The sequence below is a fragment of the Indicator indicator genome, chromosome 1, assembly GCF_027791375.1.
Source record: "Indicator indicator isolate 239-I01 chromosome 1, UM_Iind_1.1, whole genome shotgun sequence".
NCBI lineage: Eukaryota > Metazoa > Chordata > Aves > Piciformes > Indicatoridae > Indicator > Indicator indicator.
This window is the reverse complement of record NC_072010.1, coordinates 19,232,396-19,252,303: the sequence shown is the minus strand read 5'-3', so window position 1 is coordinate 19,252,303 and position 19,908 is coordinate 19,232,396. Positions and strand designations below refer to the sequence as shown.

General features: G+C 36.7%; 1 protein-coding gene across 1 annotated transcript in view; it reads right to left on the bottom strand.

Annotated features, from left to right (window-relative positions):
- ZMYM2 (zinc finger MYM-type containing 2) overlaps window positions 1-19,908 on the bottom strand; it is a 69,308-nt gene that overhangs the window by 36,823 nt on the left and 12,577 nt on the right. Inside the window, 7 exon segments of the mRNA XM_054390636.1 lie at window positions 3,404-3,519; window positions 4,279-4,309; window positions 4,312-4,431; window positions 12,336-12,348; window positions 15,000-15,022; window positions 16,300-16,512; window positions 17,361-17,526. Of these exon segments, the coding sequence (XP_054246611.1) occupies window positions 3,404-3,519; window positions 4,279-4,309; window positions 4,312-4,431; window positions 12,336-12,348; window positions 15,000-15,022; window positions 16,300-16,512; window positions 17,361-17,526 (682 nt within the window).

Below are 19,908 nucleotides of genomic sequence, written 5' to 3'. Positions count from 1 at the left end.
AAATGTCGAAACATTTCTGCACACAAATGTGTATGTGGAAGCGCATCCAGACTGTGGCCAGGTTTTTTCTGTGGTTCTTGAAAAATAAGCATATGAGGAACCATATAATAACACATATAAGGAACCCTTTACAGTCCTCCTAGGACTGTTTCACAAGCAAAGTCAAGGGCACTTAATTAACTGGAGAAGGAACCAAGCACTTGCCTTACACTCAGGGACACACAGAGACCTTCCAGCCTCAGTGTGGAAGCCTCAATTATTTCTATTGTAATCAAATTTGGAAAAGTATTTCTATGATAAGCATGCCAAAATTCCTCCATGCTTCCTGCTGAAACACACTTCTTTTTAAAAATATATGTGTGTGAGAAAGAGATGCAAGATATGTAGTGGAGAACACTTACATATACCATAATGATGATGAACGAACATTAGCAAGTAACCAGAACGCTAGGAAAAAACCTGCGAAAAATAGGTTGTATTTTACTTGTAATTCTACATGTATCAGTCCTACAACACCCCAACTATATCCATACACTCAAAAAGGAAGGTGGTTTTAGCACAAATTTTGCAAGACAGCTTGTATTTGGAGACACAAAGAATCATAGAATCACAGAATTGTTAGGGTTGAAGGGACCTCAAGGATCATTTAGTTTCAACCCCCCTGCCATGGGCAGGGACACCTCACATTAGATCAGGTTGCTCAGAGCCACATCCAGCCTGGCCCTAAACACCTCCAGAGATGGGGGTCCTACCACCTCCCTGGGCAACCTGTTCCAGTGTCTCACCACCCACATGGTGAAGAATTTCTTCCTAATATCCAATCTGAATCTACCCATTTCTAGTTTTGTTCCATTCCCCCTAGTCCTGTCATTACCTGACACCCTAAAAAGTCCCTCACCAGCTTTCTTGTAGGCCCCCTTCAGATACTGGAAGACCACAATACAGTCTCCTCAGAGCCTTCTCTTCTCCAGACTGAGTAGTCCCAACTCTCTTTCAGTCTATCCTCACAGGAGAGGTGCTCCAGCCCTCTGATCATCCTTGTGGCCCTTCTCTGGACATGTTTCAGCCTATCCAGATCCTTCTTCTAATAGGAGCTCCAGAACTGGACACAGTACTCCAGGTGGGGTCTCATATACAGTTGTTAACTAGAACTACACCCTCTATGAACACAATAAATAAATTAGCAGTCTTTTTCTTTAAGAGACCATTTCAGAGCAAGATCTTCAACTGACTCAGTAAAGGTACTGACATCAAAACACTACAACTTTGGAACAGTTCTGTCCTGAAATCTGTGATAACACCCTCCAAGTCAGAGAATGAAGAAAGACAAGATACAGTCATGCTATTCTACCATCAACTACCAAACCAAAAAGTCACATCAAGAAGGGTGTATTTCTTCTTTTATGCTCTTTCTTACAAGGATGAATGGCATTGCAAACTGTCCACACAAAGGAGATTATAGTTTTGGACGTAAGTTGCATAAGCAGCTCAACCAAATCGTTTAAATGATTTAATACAGTAAACCTAGAAGCAAAAATTATTAATAACAACCAACCATGAAGTACTGTAAATAAATTGGGAATTTAAATATTCTAACTCATTTGTAAACCAAAAGGACTAGAACTTTTGCAGAAGGGAGACACAGACCCAAAATAAGCAATTACTCTGAGAAAAACAACCCCTAACAACAAAAAACGTCAAGAACAGGCACAGTAAGAAAAAGAGATTAATGTAATGCCAGAAAGTTAAAACAAGAGTTACCTCAGAAGTAAACAGGGAAAAATATGGAGTATCTTAGTGTATCAGCTCTTTTTTTCAAAAGATGATTACAGAAAGCACCGCAATTGACCAAATGGATTAAACCATTTTTCCAGCTCGGGTTCAGACCCTCATGTGTCACTTAGGTATAGCAGACGCCTCAAGGGAACACAGACTGATGTGGTTATACTGTTCTTTCCACCTGAACGCTGCATGACCCGAACAAAGAAGCTGTTCTCATACAATTGACTCTAACCTACTGGTGAGTAAAATGTTATTCTTTTATATGGGGAATAAATGAAAACTACCAAAAGTTAGAATCCAACAGACGTTTGAGCAAACTAACTGGAAGCAAGTGACCACCTACCCATTTTTTGGGTCTTTACTGACCCAAGAGACTGAATGGCTCCTCCAATTAAACTTTGCTAAAACATTAAAGAGAAACATCTAAATGTAGCACAAACTGCAAGAGAAGCAACAGCAACATACCAGCAAGAGCAGAAACTGACAACAAACATCAACTGATCTGGCAGTCAGTCAATAGTGTTGCTTAATGTTGACTTATCTGCAAATCCAAGAAGGCCCAGGCAGTATTTGTCATTCACTAGCTTTATTTTTCTCACTCAGATAGCAGGAAAGTTTTGTTCTGAGAGCTCTTGGGGCTGCAATCAATTGTAAGACCATGAAGAATAAAATAGATGCCAAATGAGTTTACAGTAAGTACTAAAGATTTGTCATTACTACAGATTTGTCATTACATACTAACAATCTGCATCTATTTTGTTAATCAGTTCCACTGACAGACATCCACTGAACAGGTTAGGAAGCATAGAACAGGGCTACATGATGGAAATCTTCTTCAGGGCATTATAAGGAGGCAATTAAGAAATTGATTTGCTTTCCAGGTGGCAGAACACAGCAGAGTTTAATGACAAATGGGAAAACTCCACATGGGTGTAACTGTTTGACAACACATGAAGCGGCAATTACCAATTCTACAACACACATATGGGAAAACAATTTTTACATACAAGAACTGAAATATTTTAAGTGTTCCTTAATCACCTAATCACTAGAATATATTCTATGTCATTTAAAAACATGAAATTTTCCACAACCTTAGCAGACTCTCCAGTGATCCTGGAGATCCCATTAGACTCGCAACACTCTGGTTTGTGGACAATTTAAACAGCTAGTTTTATCCATGAATGTCTAATGGATTAGGAACTAACTTCTAATTTCAAAGGCAGTCACTATTCCCCATGACTCACTTTTGTTAGTGCAATATTCAACGTGAGAATTCTGTTACTGTGTTTAGTACAACATTTTCGATGCAAATCAGCAAGGTTCATCATCACCATAGAGAGACTATGGTGGTAAAAATAAGATGAGCACTGATACTGCTTTGTGCTTTCTTCAAGTATCAAGGAGAAATGGGGGTTGCTAACTATTGGACTTCACAAAGTAGCAGCTAGTGTTATCGTTATGGAATAGGACTTTGGTCAGTGAAATTATTGTGAGCCAGAAGCATCTATGTTAATTAAAACTCAAGTATATACAAGCAAGTTAGCTTAATATGCAAATACTTAATACAAACACAGGCACACAAAGATTTATGGAGGAGAATTTTAACACAACAGCTAACCTGAAATTTAGCTACACAACTGGAACTGCAAAAGTTGTACAGTTTTCCATCAGGCATTCTGGCTTGATATTGAGGTAAAGAGTTTCACTTACAAATGTGGCAAATAATTCCCAAACCAAAAAGAAAAACGCAGTTTACAAACAAAATAAACACAAAATAGTAGCGGGGGAAAAAAAAAATGTAATTCTGGATTACAGGTCAGCTCTTCTCACTGTTGCAATGTAAAAAGCTAAGAATTGTCTGTTCTGCAGTCAGCTTCTACAAGTCACATAAAAGAAACTGCAGAGGTGTTGCTGAATTCTTCCATTAGGGATCAGCATTAAACATGAAATTGCACCTTCTATAAAATTTACTAAATATTTTCAACTTCGTGTTTACTAAACTGAGATCTGTGCTGCTCTACACATTGAAGAACACACATTAAGTTATTTATCAGTTCCCCTCACCCAAATGAAAATTTTATCTAGAGAATACCCATATACATTACAACTACCTCTATCCTTCTCCACTTGTTGCTTGAAGAGATAAAAAGGGGTGGAGTTAGATCACAGACAAAATATTAATTCACATGCATGAAAACTGTACTATTGTTCTGTGAAATATCAGAACACATAATTTTTTCCCAGAAAGCCTCGAGGCAGTTGAGAACTATTTCTGACATCAAGCAAAATGGGTCAATTTACTAATACTGAATGTAAGATCACTTTCTTTTTGTTTTCTTCTTTTCTTTTTTTCCCACTAACTTTACAAACCTTAAAGCCACATCTATGTAGATAAATGCTAAGTGAATCCACCAAACCCAGTGTACAAACTTCCAAAAAAAAAATACCATCTACTCTTATGAGTGATGGAAATCTATCATCCTTTTCACTTACTTTGTGATTTTGCATATTTTGATTTGTGTGTGTGTTCATGCATGCAGCTGAACAGTATGGCTCCACATACCCATTAGATCCTATGCACTGAGTCATGTCAAAAAACCTGCACTGGGCTCTGCAGCCAGCACAAGATGTTAATTTGCCATATTTCTACAACATAAAACAAAGCAAAACAACACATTAGTTAAAACTACGTTTGGCTTTTGCTTTTAAATTATAACAAACAAAAGAAATTACTTCTCCAATTTGCATCCACATCAGGACCTTTCTGTATTAACTAAATCTCATGATCATCCATCCTCTCAAGAGCACTTACAGCACTATGGTTGGGTCTCTAGTTCTTAGTGGGAAAGCTGTCTAAAGCTAAATATCTGCGTGAAGACTAAACCCTTAACATTATGTCATGTCACTGTTGAGAGAACCTCTAACTTCACAATTCTCCTAATTCCAGTCATTCATGCAAAAGAACCACTGCAGAGTTCCTATGTTTCTTATTGGATCCAATGAAGAACTCAAACTCCATGAGCCTGGTAACAGAACTCACAAGCAACAGATCTCCAGAGAGGGGAACAAACGTTCTCTAAAAGCACAGAAAAGTTGCCCCAAGCAGAAATAGCAACATCAAAAAACACAAAATCCACAGTTCAGACCTACTACGACATCAGTGTTAGACAAGTATCTCAAGCACCATAAAGCAAGCTTCAGCAAAAAATTAAAACAAAGCAAAAACCAAGAACAGTCCAGGCACCTTCCCTGCCCATAGAAAGAGTATTATGGCTGTGAAAGTGATCACAGAATTCTTCATGAGAACACCAATGAGTCTCCTATCAGGTATACTCTCTACTTACTAAGTACTAGAAAATATACTATTGACACTTCAGAATTAAGATTTCTTCCCTTCTGCTGGGGAGTGATTTGGCACTACCTCCACCTCCTCTCTTCAGGGTCTGAAGGGAGAAGGAAAAGCAAAGTGTTTCATAGGTATCTCACTTTGTTCAGAGTAACAGAAGCTTCTGTGACTATCTTCACTCTTCTTAATTACTTATATTGAACAATGAGCTAATTCCAGTCTTACAGACAGCCAGGGAAGAAATTTGTGGGTTTATTAACATGTATCAACATCCCTTATATAAAAAAGCACAAATAGACATGCTTCTGCCACAAATTTGGTGTAGCACCTTGCAGAAAACAGCAAAATTTCAAAATACCACACAACTTCCCATTTCGCTTTAAAGACATTACTCGGCACCAAGTAATTCTCCTAATCACCCACTACACTGATAAACTTCATGGTAAATACTAAGATCAAAATGTAGCAACTGTATTGTTCTGTAGTTGGGGCTATCCTGCCAACATATATTCATTTCCTCTGACAGGCTCACAGACAAAAGCAGGGAGTCAAGCATACTTCAAGTTGTATTACCAGTAAGAATACAGGAGGTCACAATTTACAAAGGACTTAACTTCTTGAAACAGGGCTAATGGACAACCACCATCAAAAAATCTGCATGCACAAGTTGCCTTTGTATCTCTAGAAGAAATCAAAATGTAAATTTAAAAGCACTGATGCAAATATGCTGGCAAACCCCTTAGAGCTTCAGGAATACAATCAAAAAACAATGCACGCCTAAATGAAGCTTTCACAAGGTCTAGGTCTGAAAGGAAAATCAAACTGAGGCCATGAGGACTTCAAGAGATACCAAGATAAGAATACAGGTTATAGTAGATTTATTTATAGTAAGATAGAAAAGATTCATCGTGTCAATACACATTTCAACAAGAGCCCCTTGAAAGTAGAAATAGCTTTGGCTAACCACCATCTCAAATATCTCATTATTCAACTGACATCTAAAAAGGATGACGTGCAGCAGCATGTCCATCACTTCTGAATTTCAAGCATCCTTGTAATACTGATTTGACCCTAGATATTTCAGACTTAAAAGCAACAAGAAGAATCTTTGTTTAATAACTAGTAATAATCTAGTAAACTTAGACCTCGATTAACAGTACTATGAAGAACATAAAAGTGTAACAGTAAAGCTCTCATTTTCTTGTCGTCACAGCAACTAAGAGTGTTTGGGTGTTTCTGCATTAATTATGCAGTTACACAACTGAAGGAGATGGAATACCAGCAAAGGAAAAAAAAACACCCAACAACAACAAAAATCCAAATCAAAACTTGAAAGGCCTGAAGCTTCTTCAAATTTATTGCTTCTGAAACCTTATAATCATCATCTCCTCCTTTTTCCTTTGCTTGTATTACTCTTTGCAGCACTCCCAAACTTTGAAGTTTGAATATTCCAACCACTCAAAACCAAGGAGATGAACACTATCATAAAAAGTTTAAAACGTACCTGAAAGTATTCATCAGTCAGAATTATACAGGTGTCTCTAACATTTATTTTTAACAGTCTATATAGCTCAACAGCATCAGAGACTTTACTATCCTGTATATTTTCAGATAGCCATAATGCAAACCAGTAATTTTTTCCTGTTCTAAAGTGTCAGCTTTCCATAGAGAATCTTTCCTCAAGGTTTTCAAGTAACTTATATTTTTACTGTCTAATTCTTGAGAATGCTACCTTTCATCCCTAAGAATCTGTAGTATTAATTTCATTCTGTAGAAAATCAGTATTTGAGAATAATTTCCCCATAAATACCTTTATATCTGGAATAAATAAACAGAAGATTCACTACAACTAAGAACTACAGTAATACATAGAGTCCAAAGAGCATTGTTTAGAAAGCAACACTACATTTGACCTGGAAAAAAGATAGTTTCTGAGGATAATGACAGAATCAAAGATGGTATAATGTCAGCCACTATAGAGAAACTGCTCATTTCTCATAAAAACAGTTAAGGGAAATCACATTACTATCAACAGAAGAAGTTTCAAAACAAAAAACAGGAGTCAGCTCTTCTAATAAACAGGTCAGCAGAATTTCTTACCAAAGAGCATCATGGATGGAAAAGCTGCCTACAGGTGTTCAGAAACGGACTGGAAAAGCACAAATTAAAGAGATTTGCTAAAAGTAAGTTTACAGGAACATTGCATAAAGTTCAAGAGATTCCCTGATCTCTAGAGAGTGAGAAGCTAAGAGACCATTCAGGGAAAAACATCTTAAGTACCTGCCCTGTTATTCCTCTTTCCTCCATGCCCACTTACATACACTGTAGAGTCTCGATCCCTGCTCTGAACCGGAACAGCTCTTCTCATTTTCTTACAACAGATCATTGTTCCTTTTAACTGAATATTTTAACCATCTTCAAAAAAGCTGGTGTTCAGAAAAGAAATTAGGGAAAATGTAAAGCTGTGTCAGTATCACTGGCATTTCATGGCAAGAGACAAAAGAAAATGCTAGTAAAGAGAAAACCAGAAGAATGCAAAAATCTTCATTAGGAAGAGACAAGAACAAAACTAAAAAACTTTCTGACTCTTAATTTATAATCACTGCTTCATTCTTTGTTTCAGATTCACAGAATCACACAGACTGGAAAGGACATGCAGAGACCAAGTGCAACCTCCTGCTAAAAGCAGGTCCAGAGCTGGTTCCCCAGGATTTTGGCTCAGACAAAATTGAGCATCTCCCAGGATATGCATCCCAAAACATCTCTCAAAGATTTCACCATGCTCACAGAAAAAAAAAAGCTTTTCCTTCTATCTTCTGTTTTCTTTTGTTTTCAAGTTGTGTCTGTTGCCTCTCACTCTTCCACTGTGCATTTTGTAGAATTCTGAGTCAAACTTTGTCCTGCATGGCACAGAAAACACTCCCCCTGACCCTCTGGCTACAGTCCTGCTAATACAGCAATAGGTGGCTCAGAGAAGCTGGAGTTCCCCATCCTTTGACCCTGCTACATTCTTGGCATTTATCTTCCATTTTGGGTGAAGTAATGGCTTGTGCTCCCCATGATATTTCAATGGTAGGCAAAAGTGATTAGAGACTAAAACCTGCACATTCAAACTAGTCTCAAATTCAGTTTTCCTCCAATGACAGAATTAACTCAGAACCAATCCATGAGAGAAAAGTAAAAAGCATTTTCCTTCTATGCAACACTTCTGGAAAATTCAAATCTACCATGTCCTATGAATATATATGCAAGTTTAAGAACTGAAATCTTAACAAAAACTAAGTAGAAACACTATTAAATTAGTAAGGAACACTGTACTGAGTATGTTAATAAGTATAAAACAATAAAGCTAATCCAGAGGCAAAATTTCTTGCGAACAAAGGCCCAGTGGCCTGTGAGGGAAAGCTCAATGTAAAGTTGTCTGACTATACATCTATCTCACTATGCCATCTAGATTCTCCACCAAGATGACCTAATTTTTGCTAGATCTCCTTGCATATTTGACCTCTTTCAAAGCATAAAAGTCTGAACAAAATACAGAAGCCTTAAGTCTGTTACTATGATTCTAATCTCGTTCATTCTTTCATGACTTTTTCGTATGTTTCATTAGAACACTAACTCCAGAAATCAGCTCTACTTCACAATAGGTATCCCACGATGGTAACTGAGGAAAGACAGATTATAAAACTCTTAACGAGACATGAAAATTCTTACAAGTTACTAATTCTACAGACACTTCGTTCTGTCCACTAGGACGGTATTTATCTCAAACTGGCAAACACAAAAGTGGCGATTAAGATGCAAGACAAAACAGATAAATTGGACATACTCCAGAATCAGAAGTACTGATGTAACAAAAATCCAGAACCCTGGAAATAAAAAATTTACTTGGAGGGTTTCTGAGGATTTTTCTGAGGTTCATGCCATTATCAGCTACAATTATTTTAACAGGAATCTTGATCTTCCTTTACATCTTCTGGAAGGATCACAAAAGCTGAAGGCTAGAGCTCTTCTTGCATACCTCCTACTAATAAGAAAAATCAAGCCCCAAAGTAAGTATCAGACCAACACTGTAATTTCCAGGTATTTTACAAGTCTCACTTCTATTTACAACTGAAACTAATTAAAGGTTCTGTTCTTGAACTTCCTAGGTGCAAGATTATTTATCTAAAGCTATCGGTGCCTTGAATCTAAGCATCTCTGCTATAGGCTTTTATTCCTGACTGAAACAAAGCTGTATGATCTGCTTCATGTGACTTCAGGATAGAGAGCAGGATTAACACACCTGCACCCTAAGATGCATTCCTGCTGCAACTTCTATGTGCTGGCCAGTCGGTTCAGAACACCAGAATACCAGCTGATGGCTAAAACACTACATAGCAGCCTAAACACTTGCTTCCAGTTGAAGGAAATGCTTTGCAGTTAAACTCTCATGGATTGTAGTAAAACAGACTGGTAGAGACCTCTCCATCCAAGCAACAAGCATCACTCCAGTAGCTTTACAGAGTAACAGTTTTGGATCAGATATAAGGTAAATACCAGGAAAGGTTCTAGAAAAGAATATTCTGGGACAGAAACAGTCAACTTCTGCTCAAATACAAAAAGTAAAGAAGATAGATTTTTTTTTTTTTTAAGAAAGGAAAGCAAAGATATTCACTACATAGAATTCTATGGTAACAGAGATCCATTAAAGCAATCAAGAAAACAGCAACTAAGCTACTTCAGATTTGTTTCAAAGAAGGACTGTCCAGATGGATCCAGAAGGAACACATACGTCTAAGAAAAGAACCAGATGTCAGCAGAATCTGTAACAGCAAAGAAAGAAGAAACTGTATTATTGATTCAGTCTTTCAAAATACTGCACCCAAATCATCTCTCCCTCAAGAATAACAACTGTAAACCCTTCCTGGGCTTCAATGAATGAGATTAAGATTAATAATACCTCAAAAGCATTTGCCCAAGTCTTAAGAGCAAAAGCTGAATTGTTTTAGTGGCTCTGGAACATCAAGTGATTTGTGTTTACATTCCATCAGCTAAGTTCTGCGGTCAAATCAGTAACACATCCAATAACTTTTCTTTGGCATCTCCAACTGCCAACATTCCCTCTTTTTGCCAGTTCTGTTACTCCTATCAAGACACTTGCCTTCATGCCTTCAAGAAAAGCAGAGCTGAACACACCTGCCATAAAAGCTAGTTACTTTTACATTAACTGAATGTTTCAATTGTGCCCGTTTTGCCTTTTTCTTCCTCTTTCCCTCAACTCTGTGCAATTACTCCAGGGATAGCAATGCTAGATGTGTTTATACCCATTCTAACTCTTAGACCTAGTCATATCCTTGCTTCCTCTTCCCAAGAATTTTCTGTGTTCCCACACAGATCACAATTTTGATGGTCCTAAGCACTTTTCTTCAGGACTACATTGTTAACATCTCTGATGTACCTATCTTACTTTACCTTTCAAAGTATCAATAAAATAACATTCTGAACCTTGCTATGAATGATAATCCAGTGTCTATAAGGAAAAGCTCATTAGAAAGTTTTTTCTCAAAGAGTAATAAATTCTACAGTTGAAGACAGATATTTGAAGCAGAAATACTAAAAGAAATTATTCCAGAAAACAGAAGACGTTCTAGAACGTCTTCATTTGCATCAGAGATGCAAGGAACTGAAGACATAAATACTAAGAGGCTCCCACACCATTAAGCAGGAAGAGGAAATGATTACTTCTTGGTTGATAAAGATTCCTGTTGTTTAACCACAGTAGATAGGGTAAAAAGCATCTAGCTGTCTCCACCTGAAGTCTACATAGTATCAGGATTAATCAAAGAATACTTAATACCAAATTAAGTATTACCTGAAATGAGACAGAAGTGGTTTATCATACTTCTTGACTTGACTATTAAACTAGTTTGAACTAGTTGAAACCATGGAACTTCTCTTTAAAAATGACCAGAAATTAAAAACAGTAATTTTTTTTGAAAAGTCAGTATTTCTAATATTTCTATGTGAAGCAGCTGTTCAGCTCTCACAATTATTGGTTTCGTCAACAGTATTTACTCTTGAAGCGCACTTGGAAATTAGGGTTTAGAAAGCAGTAACAGTGGCAGGAAACAGCAGATTGTGTAGTTAATTTTCCCATCAAAAAGGGCAGATGTGTCTTAATAGCAAAGAAGCACAGAAAAAGCACAAACACTGCATCGGACAAGACAAAGGAGAAAACCCTCGATGTTTCCACTGAAGTACTATGTAACAAGACACTCCATCACAGCATTCAGTGAGATTTAAACTAGTATATGGCAATACATTTTGTGAGACTAAATTCAAAGTCTACCTAAGCAACAAATCCCAAGTTGCCGAAGCAATCTGCATATCATCGTGTACAGTGAAGGCTCCTAAATCTCTGCACAGTTAAAGCAGATGAAGCAATTTTAAGAGTTCCCAAAAGCGGCTGTTTGACAAGAAGCAGCATTCAAAATAAGGAGACAAAACTGCTAGATTTTTTTTGTTGTTGTTGTTATTCGGGCTTTTTTTCCATATTGCTTGTAAGTGAATAGATTAAAGGGACAGCACAATCAGATTAGTCTTAAAGCATGTTCAGTAGCAAGTCTTCATGTAAACATGGAAGTCAATCAGATGTATTTTTATTTAGTACTGAAGTTTCACTAGATGAAAAGACACTGCAAGTATTCTTTCCAACTAGAAAAATACTAATTTGGCTTGCATTCATACTCATTTCATTCCAGAGCTATTAAGAAGTCTATGAAGAAATTGCTAGAGCTCACAGAACCACAGAATGGTAGGGATTGAAGAAACCTCTTGAGATCTAGCCCAACCCAGTCCAACCCCTCTACTAATTGCAGGTTCACCAGAGAAGATTCCACAGGAACACATCCAGGAGGGTGAAAGCCTCCAGAGGACTCTGCAGCCTTTCTGGGCAGCCAGTTCCAGTGTTCCATCACCCTTTTTTTGACAGCACATGCAGACCATTACTTTTAAGAAGCACCCAAAGCAAGCAAAACTCAGGTGATAAGTCTAATGGATTGTAGGTACAGAAACAAAGGAAAAAAGAAAGTAAAGGAACATTTTAAAATAGTAAAGCATGGAATGCTTTCATAGCAGAATCAAGAGCACTGTGGACTGATCAGGCCAGTAAGTATAGCAGTTAAAGACCATAATTTTTGGAAGTAGAGAGTCTCAGCTTTACCTTAATCGAATAGCTGAAAATTAAAAGGTATGGTTGTTTACACAAGTTATAGAATTCACTTGTTCCTTAAAACAAACCAGAACACACACAGTGCTGCAATTCCCTTTAAAGGGATTCAACTAATTTTGAACTCAGAAAACACGCAATAGTATCAGAAAAATTGAAACAAACGCATATTCTTTTGAGTAATGTCTTCATGGCAGGCATATTTGGGGTCTGTTTCAATGTGCTGCATAGACGATGAGTTTTAAATTAATCACTGAAGTAATTTTTGTAATGGTTAAGCTATCATTTTATGAAATTCTTAGTTATAAAATATTCCATCACTTACACAATTACCTAACACAATTTAGCCACCTCCTTGTCAAATATGATCTCATTCCCTTTTAGAATTTTTTTTGTTCTATTTGTTTGTTTTAGCGTAATTTTTTAAGTCCCTCTTGCCCTTCTACACATGAAGAGTTTGAATCTCCATACAGCATGTAAAGAATTCAGGATCTAGTAGTAGCATTCTTCTTCAGGTTTAACAAAAAAATAACTGCTTCCAATAGGGGGTTTGTTTTCATGTTTTACCTAAATGGTCACACTTACTTCAGTTTTGGAGGAAGAATTGTATTGTTTTATTCTTTTTTAAAAGCTTGACTAGCACTTAGCTGTCTTCATGCTCCATGACTCCCTCCTGTGCTGTCAGGAAATTATCATGCACTTGCATATAACCACAGTCAGCATTAGTTAGACTGTGTCTAATTTTCTTTAGGTCTTGAATTAATTATTTTTCAAAGCTTTTAATACAAAAGAAACCTACACTCTGTAACTATTTCAGTTTCATGTAAGACCCTCACCAACCATCACCTCTCAGGAAAGAAAAACACTGGATGTAATATTCAAGCTTGTTTGTGTCTCAGTTCTAAACCACATCCTGAAACAGGTATATAAAAAGCTGAGTGCATTTATCAGCTTGAAAGGTGACCTAGACACTTCAGAAAAAAGCCTACTCCCCATCCCAGGAATAACACTGTTTCTTACTCCCACCAACAGTCTAGTCTAAAGCAGAGAAAAGAAACCCTTTGCAGTGATAATTGGCCATTCTGAGAGCCAGAGTAATTTTAATTACCTACCACTTCTTTTTTTTTATTCCAGGAAAAAATGTCCATGATAATTTACTGAAAATTATTTTTTCAAACCAGTGTAATATTTATTAAAAAAATAGGGATAAAGTATGTAGATAGGTACAAGTAACAGAAATCAGTTTTTGTTTATTACTACTACAACGTATAGCATATTGATAGGTGTATGACATTTACAATGGCAACTGCTTAATACAAAGCTCAAACCAGTAAAACCTATGTATTTTACAACTGTTTGTAAGAAAACATTTGGTAAAACTGTTATGTGACACACAATTATCAGTTGAACAACATAATGCTGCAATCAAATGATACATCAACTTTTCCTGTATTACTCCATTAATTTTATTGCAGTGTGTAACAGCAACTCTCTCATATTGTCTCCTTCATCAGTTCTCCTTTAAAAGCAAGGCCTAACAAAAAATTTCCAAGAAAACATTGTTACACCTGAATAAAGCAACCTACAATTTGCCAGTTGTGGCCCAATGAGTTCACAGACTCAAGTGAATGATTTTAGCTTGGAAGGGACCTTTATATGCCATCTAGTCAGCTCTCAACAGATCTTGCTAAAAAGACTGTCCCCACTTTCCTTCTAGGCTCCTTTTAAGTACTGAAAGTCACTGTAATTTCTCCTTGGAGCCCTCTCTTCTCCAGGCTGAGAGAATTCAGTGATGTTTTCCAAAGTCTAAATTCCTTTTTTAAAAGCAGAACTCCTTAAAAACATTCGATTAAAAAAGAAAAACCTTAATGAAAATGGAACTTTAAACTTAACTAAATCCTGCTAGACAACTAAATATTCTCAAATATTTGTGTCCTGAACAACTTTGACACCTGCAACATACACTAAAAACCTCCTAATTACATAGTTTCAGTTTCTCTTCATATCAAAAATACCCCAAAACCCCACACCCCAAGAACATCAGAATCCTACCGGTTAAGGATCACACTGAATCACCACTCCAAACCAGATGCACATTAGCACTCAAATTAAGCTTCTCAGCGTCTGAAGCAGTTCCTCAGTGACAAATATTATCACAAAAGAATTAAGAACATACTTAAAAGTCTATTGGAACTGAATGTACCGAAACAGTGTGCATCCACTTCTAAGGTTCTCTATCCATTTTTAAGGTTCTTTTAAGGATCCTCACAACAATGCACAATACCCAAAGCTACTTATGAAGGTTCCTGGTACTACAAACTACTCCTTCTCCCCATATCAAACAGCAACATGTAACTTGCTACCCATATCCTTCTCACTCCCAAATACATATCTAAACAAACAAAAAAAATAACAGTATCTGAACAAAGAATACAGTCTGCAATTAGAGTTTAATACAGATTTATCATTCGACCTCTCAAAATTCCACGATCACTTCACAATTCCATGTGCAGTGCATGTTATACTGGTTGTATGGGAATGTTTCAAGTTCAAAGTTAATCTCATGTCTTTTTTGTTTCTTCGAGAGACAGTATTCAATGTTTCTTCAAGTCTTTCCACGGCTTCTGGGCATGCCTATGCTTTTAGTATCTTGGAAACCTATCCTGTCCCTTTTGGTATAGCTGTGACAAAAGAATAATGCTTATGTTATGTTTTCAGTGATGCTGTTTACATACACAGGTTTCCAGATTTGCTGTTTGCACACAGAAAATAAACAACGACAGCCATCCCCAGAACTACCAAAACTGAACATCCAAGGAGAAAATGCAGACATACATAATGCAACATTACTGAACTTAAAACCATTCAGCACTTCATTCCCCTTTTCTCTTGCATTATTTGTTTTCTCAAAAATAGTAAGAGACGAAGAAAGAATCCAGAGCAGTGTGCAGCACTGAGGCCATTCAGATATTCAAGTGTGAACTTCATAATCAGGTGAAAAAGTTTGTTGCTAGTAAAACAGTACTTTCAGAACACTGTCCCTATAAACTTGGAGCAGAATATACCAAGCAAAAAGCCCCAAAGGGGGGGAAAAAATCCCCAAATTGCATATCTTCCACCCCAATATTTACTATTTCATAGTATGGTATTATACCATAAATGCTGTGATTAACATTTAAACCTTCCAGGCAGCATTAGTAACAGTTCAGAGCTAAGTTGGCTCTGCCATACACAAGACACCAGAATCAAATTTCATGATTTGGAATTATTTTTAACCACAACAATTATTACTGTCTCATAGAGTAAATAAATAAATAAATAAATAAATAAATAAATAAATAAATAAATAAATAAATACAACAACAAAAAACAAACCACACAAAACAAAACAAACAAAAAAAAAACACTAAAATGAAAGCATGAGGTTTAACAGATGGAAGGATCAAAGTAACAAATTTTGAAATCCTGTGCTGTGCAGTGGAAGAGGTTAGACATTATACAGGTATACAGCCACCACGTACCAGGCAGTCCATTCTCACAGCAATGTCAATTTGTATGCTCTGCACATTTTTGCATGTTTCAACTCCATACAAGCGAATTTTTACATCTAAAAATGAACATTGCTTAAGGAACAGTAAGCCTGTCTGTGTCAGGCTTACTACTAAATATACTCATGATACACCCATTAGAAAGAAATATAAATTAATAACAGTTTTATTTCAATTACATTTTTCATTAATAACAAGTAAGTATTGCTAATACAGCAACACCAAAAAAAGCCAGTAGTAAAAGGTCCATTTTGGCTAGTTTGTCCTTACTGGCATGATTTGCATTTTTAGAAGTCTGTGTTATTTAAGACTTCTAAAGAGAAGTAAAATCATGAGTAACAGGATAAATCAAAAGAATAGTAACAATGTTTATTATTATTATTATTATTATTACGTAAAGAAGTAATTACCTGCTTGTATTCACCAACGCAGTTCTGACAGCAGAATCTTTTCTGCTGACCATCAATAGTAAGAATATTGTTTCCAGCTCCTTTACTGGGCAAATACTCCCCACAATGCTCACAGCAATTCATTACTAAGCCATTTGCCATTCTGTATCTATTGAAGCAATGGTCACTGCACAACTTATGAGTCATATTTTTAAAGCTAACTTCATGACGAATCTAAAAAATATGAATAAAAAAAGTATTCCATCAGCACACAAGCACAAAGTTGCCTGAAACAACTAGACAAGCCAGAACTCTTTCACTGACGTACAGTAACTAAAACCAGATCATACTAGCTCACTATTTAACAGATATGTTTGAAATGACCATGAAATACAGAAACAGAAATAGGTGTTTCTGTTGTCTCCTAAGTTCTAGGGGGGGAAAAAAAAAAAATCTGGGACCCTTGTAGCCTAGAAGTAAAGATCATATAGGGAAGAATGTAACAACTGTGTTATTAGAGCAAAAGGTCAATTCATGCAGTTTTATAAAATATTCAATTTCCATGCTAATAACGTGGCATATAAAGACTGGCCAGACCCATATGCTGTGTAAAGTAGTACCTTGAAGTACAGCAGGCTTAGTAATGGCATGCAGAGTAAATTAATATATTCATGAGAATTTAAAATTATGTATATTTTATATATTTCTCAAAACAGTTGTATAATCTTTCAAAACATATATTAAAAAAGCAAAGAATGAGTCTTGACTTTTTTCAATAGTAATCCTTCTATATGGGAGACATGGGTTAAAATTACAAGATTCTACGCCTAGTAGAATTGTTGACAGTAGCAACAAGATACCAGAAAATAGCACTTCATTTCTGAAACAAAACCCAGATATTAACCTTTCTGAATTCTTTCTCTGTGAATATTAAGCCTACATACCTCAGTATCTCACTGCATATGAAAAACACTGAATCAGATTTTAAACTCCCTTATTTTCAGTTTTATTTCAGAATGTAAGTTATTCATATTATCATTATGGGGAAAGAAGAGAGGGGAGAAACAAAAAGTCAAGCAGACCTCAGTTAGTTTACCACAGATAGTGCATCTTGATTTATTCAAAGCTCCTTTTGAGGGACTCTGTTTATCTTCATAGAAGGATAAGCACGATGTACTACAAAACTCCTGGAAAGACTCACTTGAATCAACTTGAGCAACAATGGTACCTTTCATTGTTGTTATATCCCTGAAAGACAAAAAAACCAAACCTGTAGTGTGCTTGCGTACAAGTACAGTATGTATTTCAACAAGAACACATAATATCTTGCAACATTTTTCCTTTCTTTTAATGCTTACATTTCAAATCTGTTTTGTGCATATATAGTTGTTCCATGCTAAACACTGTAATATTAATACCATGTCTTTCCTGCATAAAAATAAACCTCTCTTTTTTGGGTTATTTTTTTTCCATTATTTTAGAAGCGATGTTAGCAACCATTAGTTTCCAGCTGTGACGAACTCAACCTTATACAAAAAACTAACAAAACACACTTGAACTAGCCCTTTTGCCACTTCATACAAATGCTGTATTTGCGTTTCATATGGGAAATTTAGATTTGTAGAAGAAGGTGGTATTTATTTATATAGAAGAAATGGTTTTTATTTGTATCTATCTCCACCATTTCCAGTACTAATCTCAGGATAGGATGAGAGGAATAGAGAAGGTCTTCTCCAAAGTACAACCAAATGCTGAAAATTCTACCTCAAACTTTCCTAGAACTTTTATCATTCAAAATCACATCAATGTAATGTGTTAAATCAGAGATGCCACCATCAATAAAATTAATTTGAAACAGAACAAACATTTTAACCAAACAACTGTTTTTCACTGAAGTTAATTCTAGACTTGCTTGATTCTCAATTGTATGCTGTACATGCTGCAAACTTAAAGCTGCTGAAACCATACTTGGCATTGCACCTTGGTAATCAGTTCTCCCTAACTTCTGAGATCATTCCTAAGGTGGCTTCACTCATAGAATCATAGAATTGTTTGGGTTGGAAAGGACCTTTAAAGGTCATCTAGTCCAACTTCTCTGCCATAAGCAGGAAAATCTTCATGGTCAGGTTCCTCAAAAGCCCCATCCAACCTGACACTCCCATGTGACATGTACCACCTCTCTGAGTAGCCTGTTCCAATGTTTCATCATCCTCATAAAAAAAAGTCTTCCTTATAAAGGAGGATAGATTTAGGCTAGAACAGGCCTTGGTGAAAAAAAAAAAAAAAAAAAAAAAAAAGACTGTCCCTATCTTCCTTCTAGGCCTCTTTTAATTACTGAAAGCCACTTTAAGGTCTCCTTGGACCCTACTCTTCTCCAGGTTGACAGAATTGCCAGTGACATTTCCCAAAGTCTGAATTCCTTTTTTAAAAGCAGAACTCCTTGAAACTATTATTAAAAACCCTTAAGTACTTTCATACCTAAATAAATCCTGCTAGACAACAGCCAGCTTTTCATCTACTACTACCCTCGAGTGTTTTTCCACAGGGCTGCTATCTCCCATTATACTCTAAGCTGGTATTGACATCAATGATTGCCCTGACTCAGATGTAGGACCTTGCACTTGGCATTCAACTCAGAAGTTCCATGAACCCACTCCTTGAGCTTATGAAGATCCCTCTAGATGGAATCCCACCCCTCAGGCATGTCAACAACACCCTCCCACCCCCATCAATCAGCTTGGTGTCATCAGCAAACTTGCTGAGGGTGCACTTGCTTCCATTGTCTGCGTCACCGATTAAGATATTAAACAGCACTAGTCCCAATAAGGACTCCTGTGTGATGCCACTTGTCACAATCTCAATCTGGACACCGAGGTCTTGACCACTACCCTCAGGATCCAACCATCCAAACAATTATTTGTCCACTGAACAGTCCATCCATCAAATCTGTAACTCCAATTTGGAGAGAAGGACGTTGTGGGGGATCAAGTCAAAGGCTTTACAAAAATCTAGATAGATGACATTAATAGGTCCTCACTTTTCCACTGATGCAATCACTCCATCATAGAAGGTGATGAGGTTAGACAGACAGGACTTGCCCTTGGTGGCTGTCTAGAATCACCTCTCTGTCCTCCACATGCATTAGTACAGCTTCTAGTAGTCTCTATTTCATGATTTTCCCAGGCACTGAGGTGAGGCTGCACAGGTCAGTAGTTCCCTGGGCTCTCCTTTTTACCCTTTTTTAAAATGGGTGCAATGTCACCCCTTTTCCAGTCACCAGGGAACTCACTTGAATTTTAATCCCTAGCTATCACATACCACAAATCAGAAGCAGTACGGAAATAAGAAATAGAAGTATCCTCCTTTGCCTTCTAAGTTTTTTCTTTTTTTTTTTTTTTTAATTTATGAAGGGAGGAAATACTATTGGGCAGAATAATTAAAAATTGACTGGGAACATCTGAATCTACTGACATCACGATGGATTGCCAATTGGAACCGACATGCCCCAGACACTCGTACCTAGAAACCCTAGGTCAAGGATGAGTTGAAAATGCTAGAAAAATGCTGTACACTTCCCTTTTGCCCTTCAAAAATAAACTTGCAAGTCTGCCTTCTTCCATCAAAGGAAAA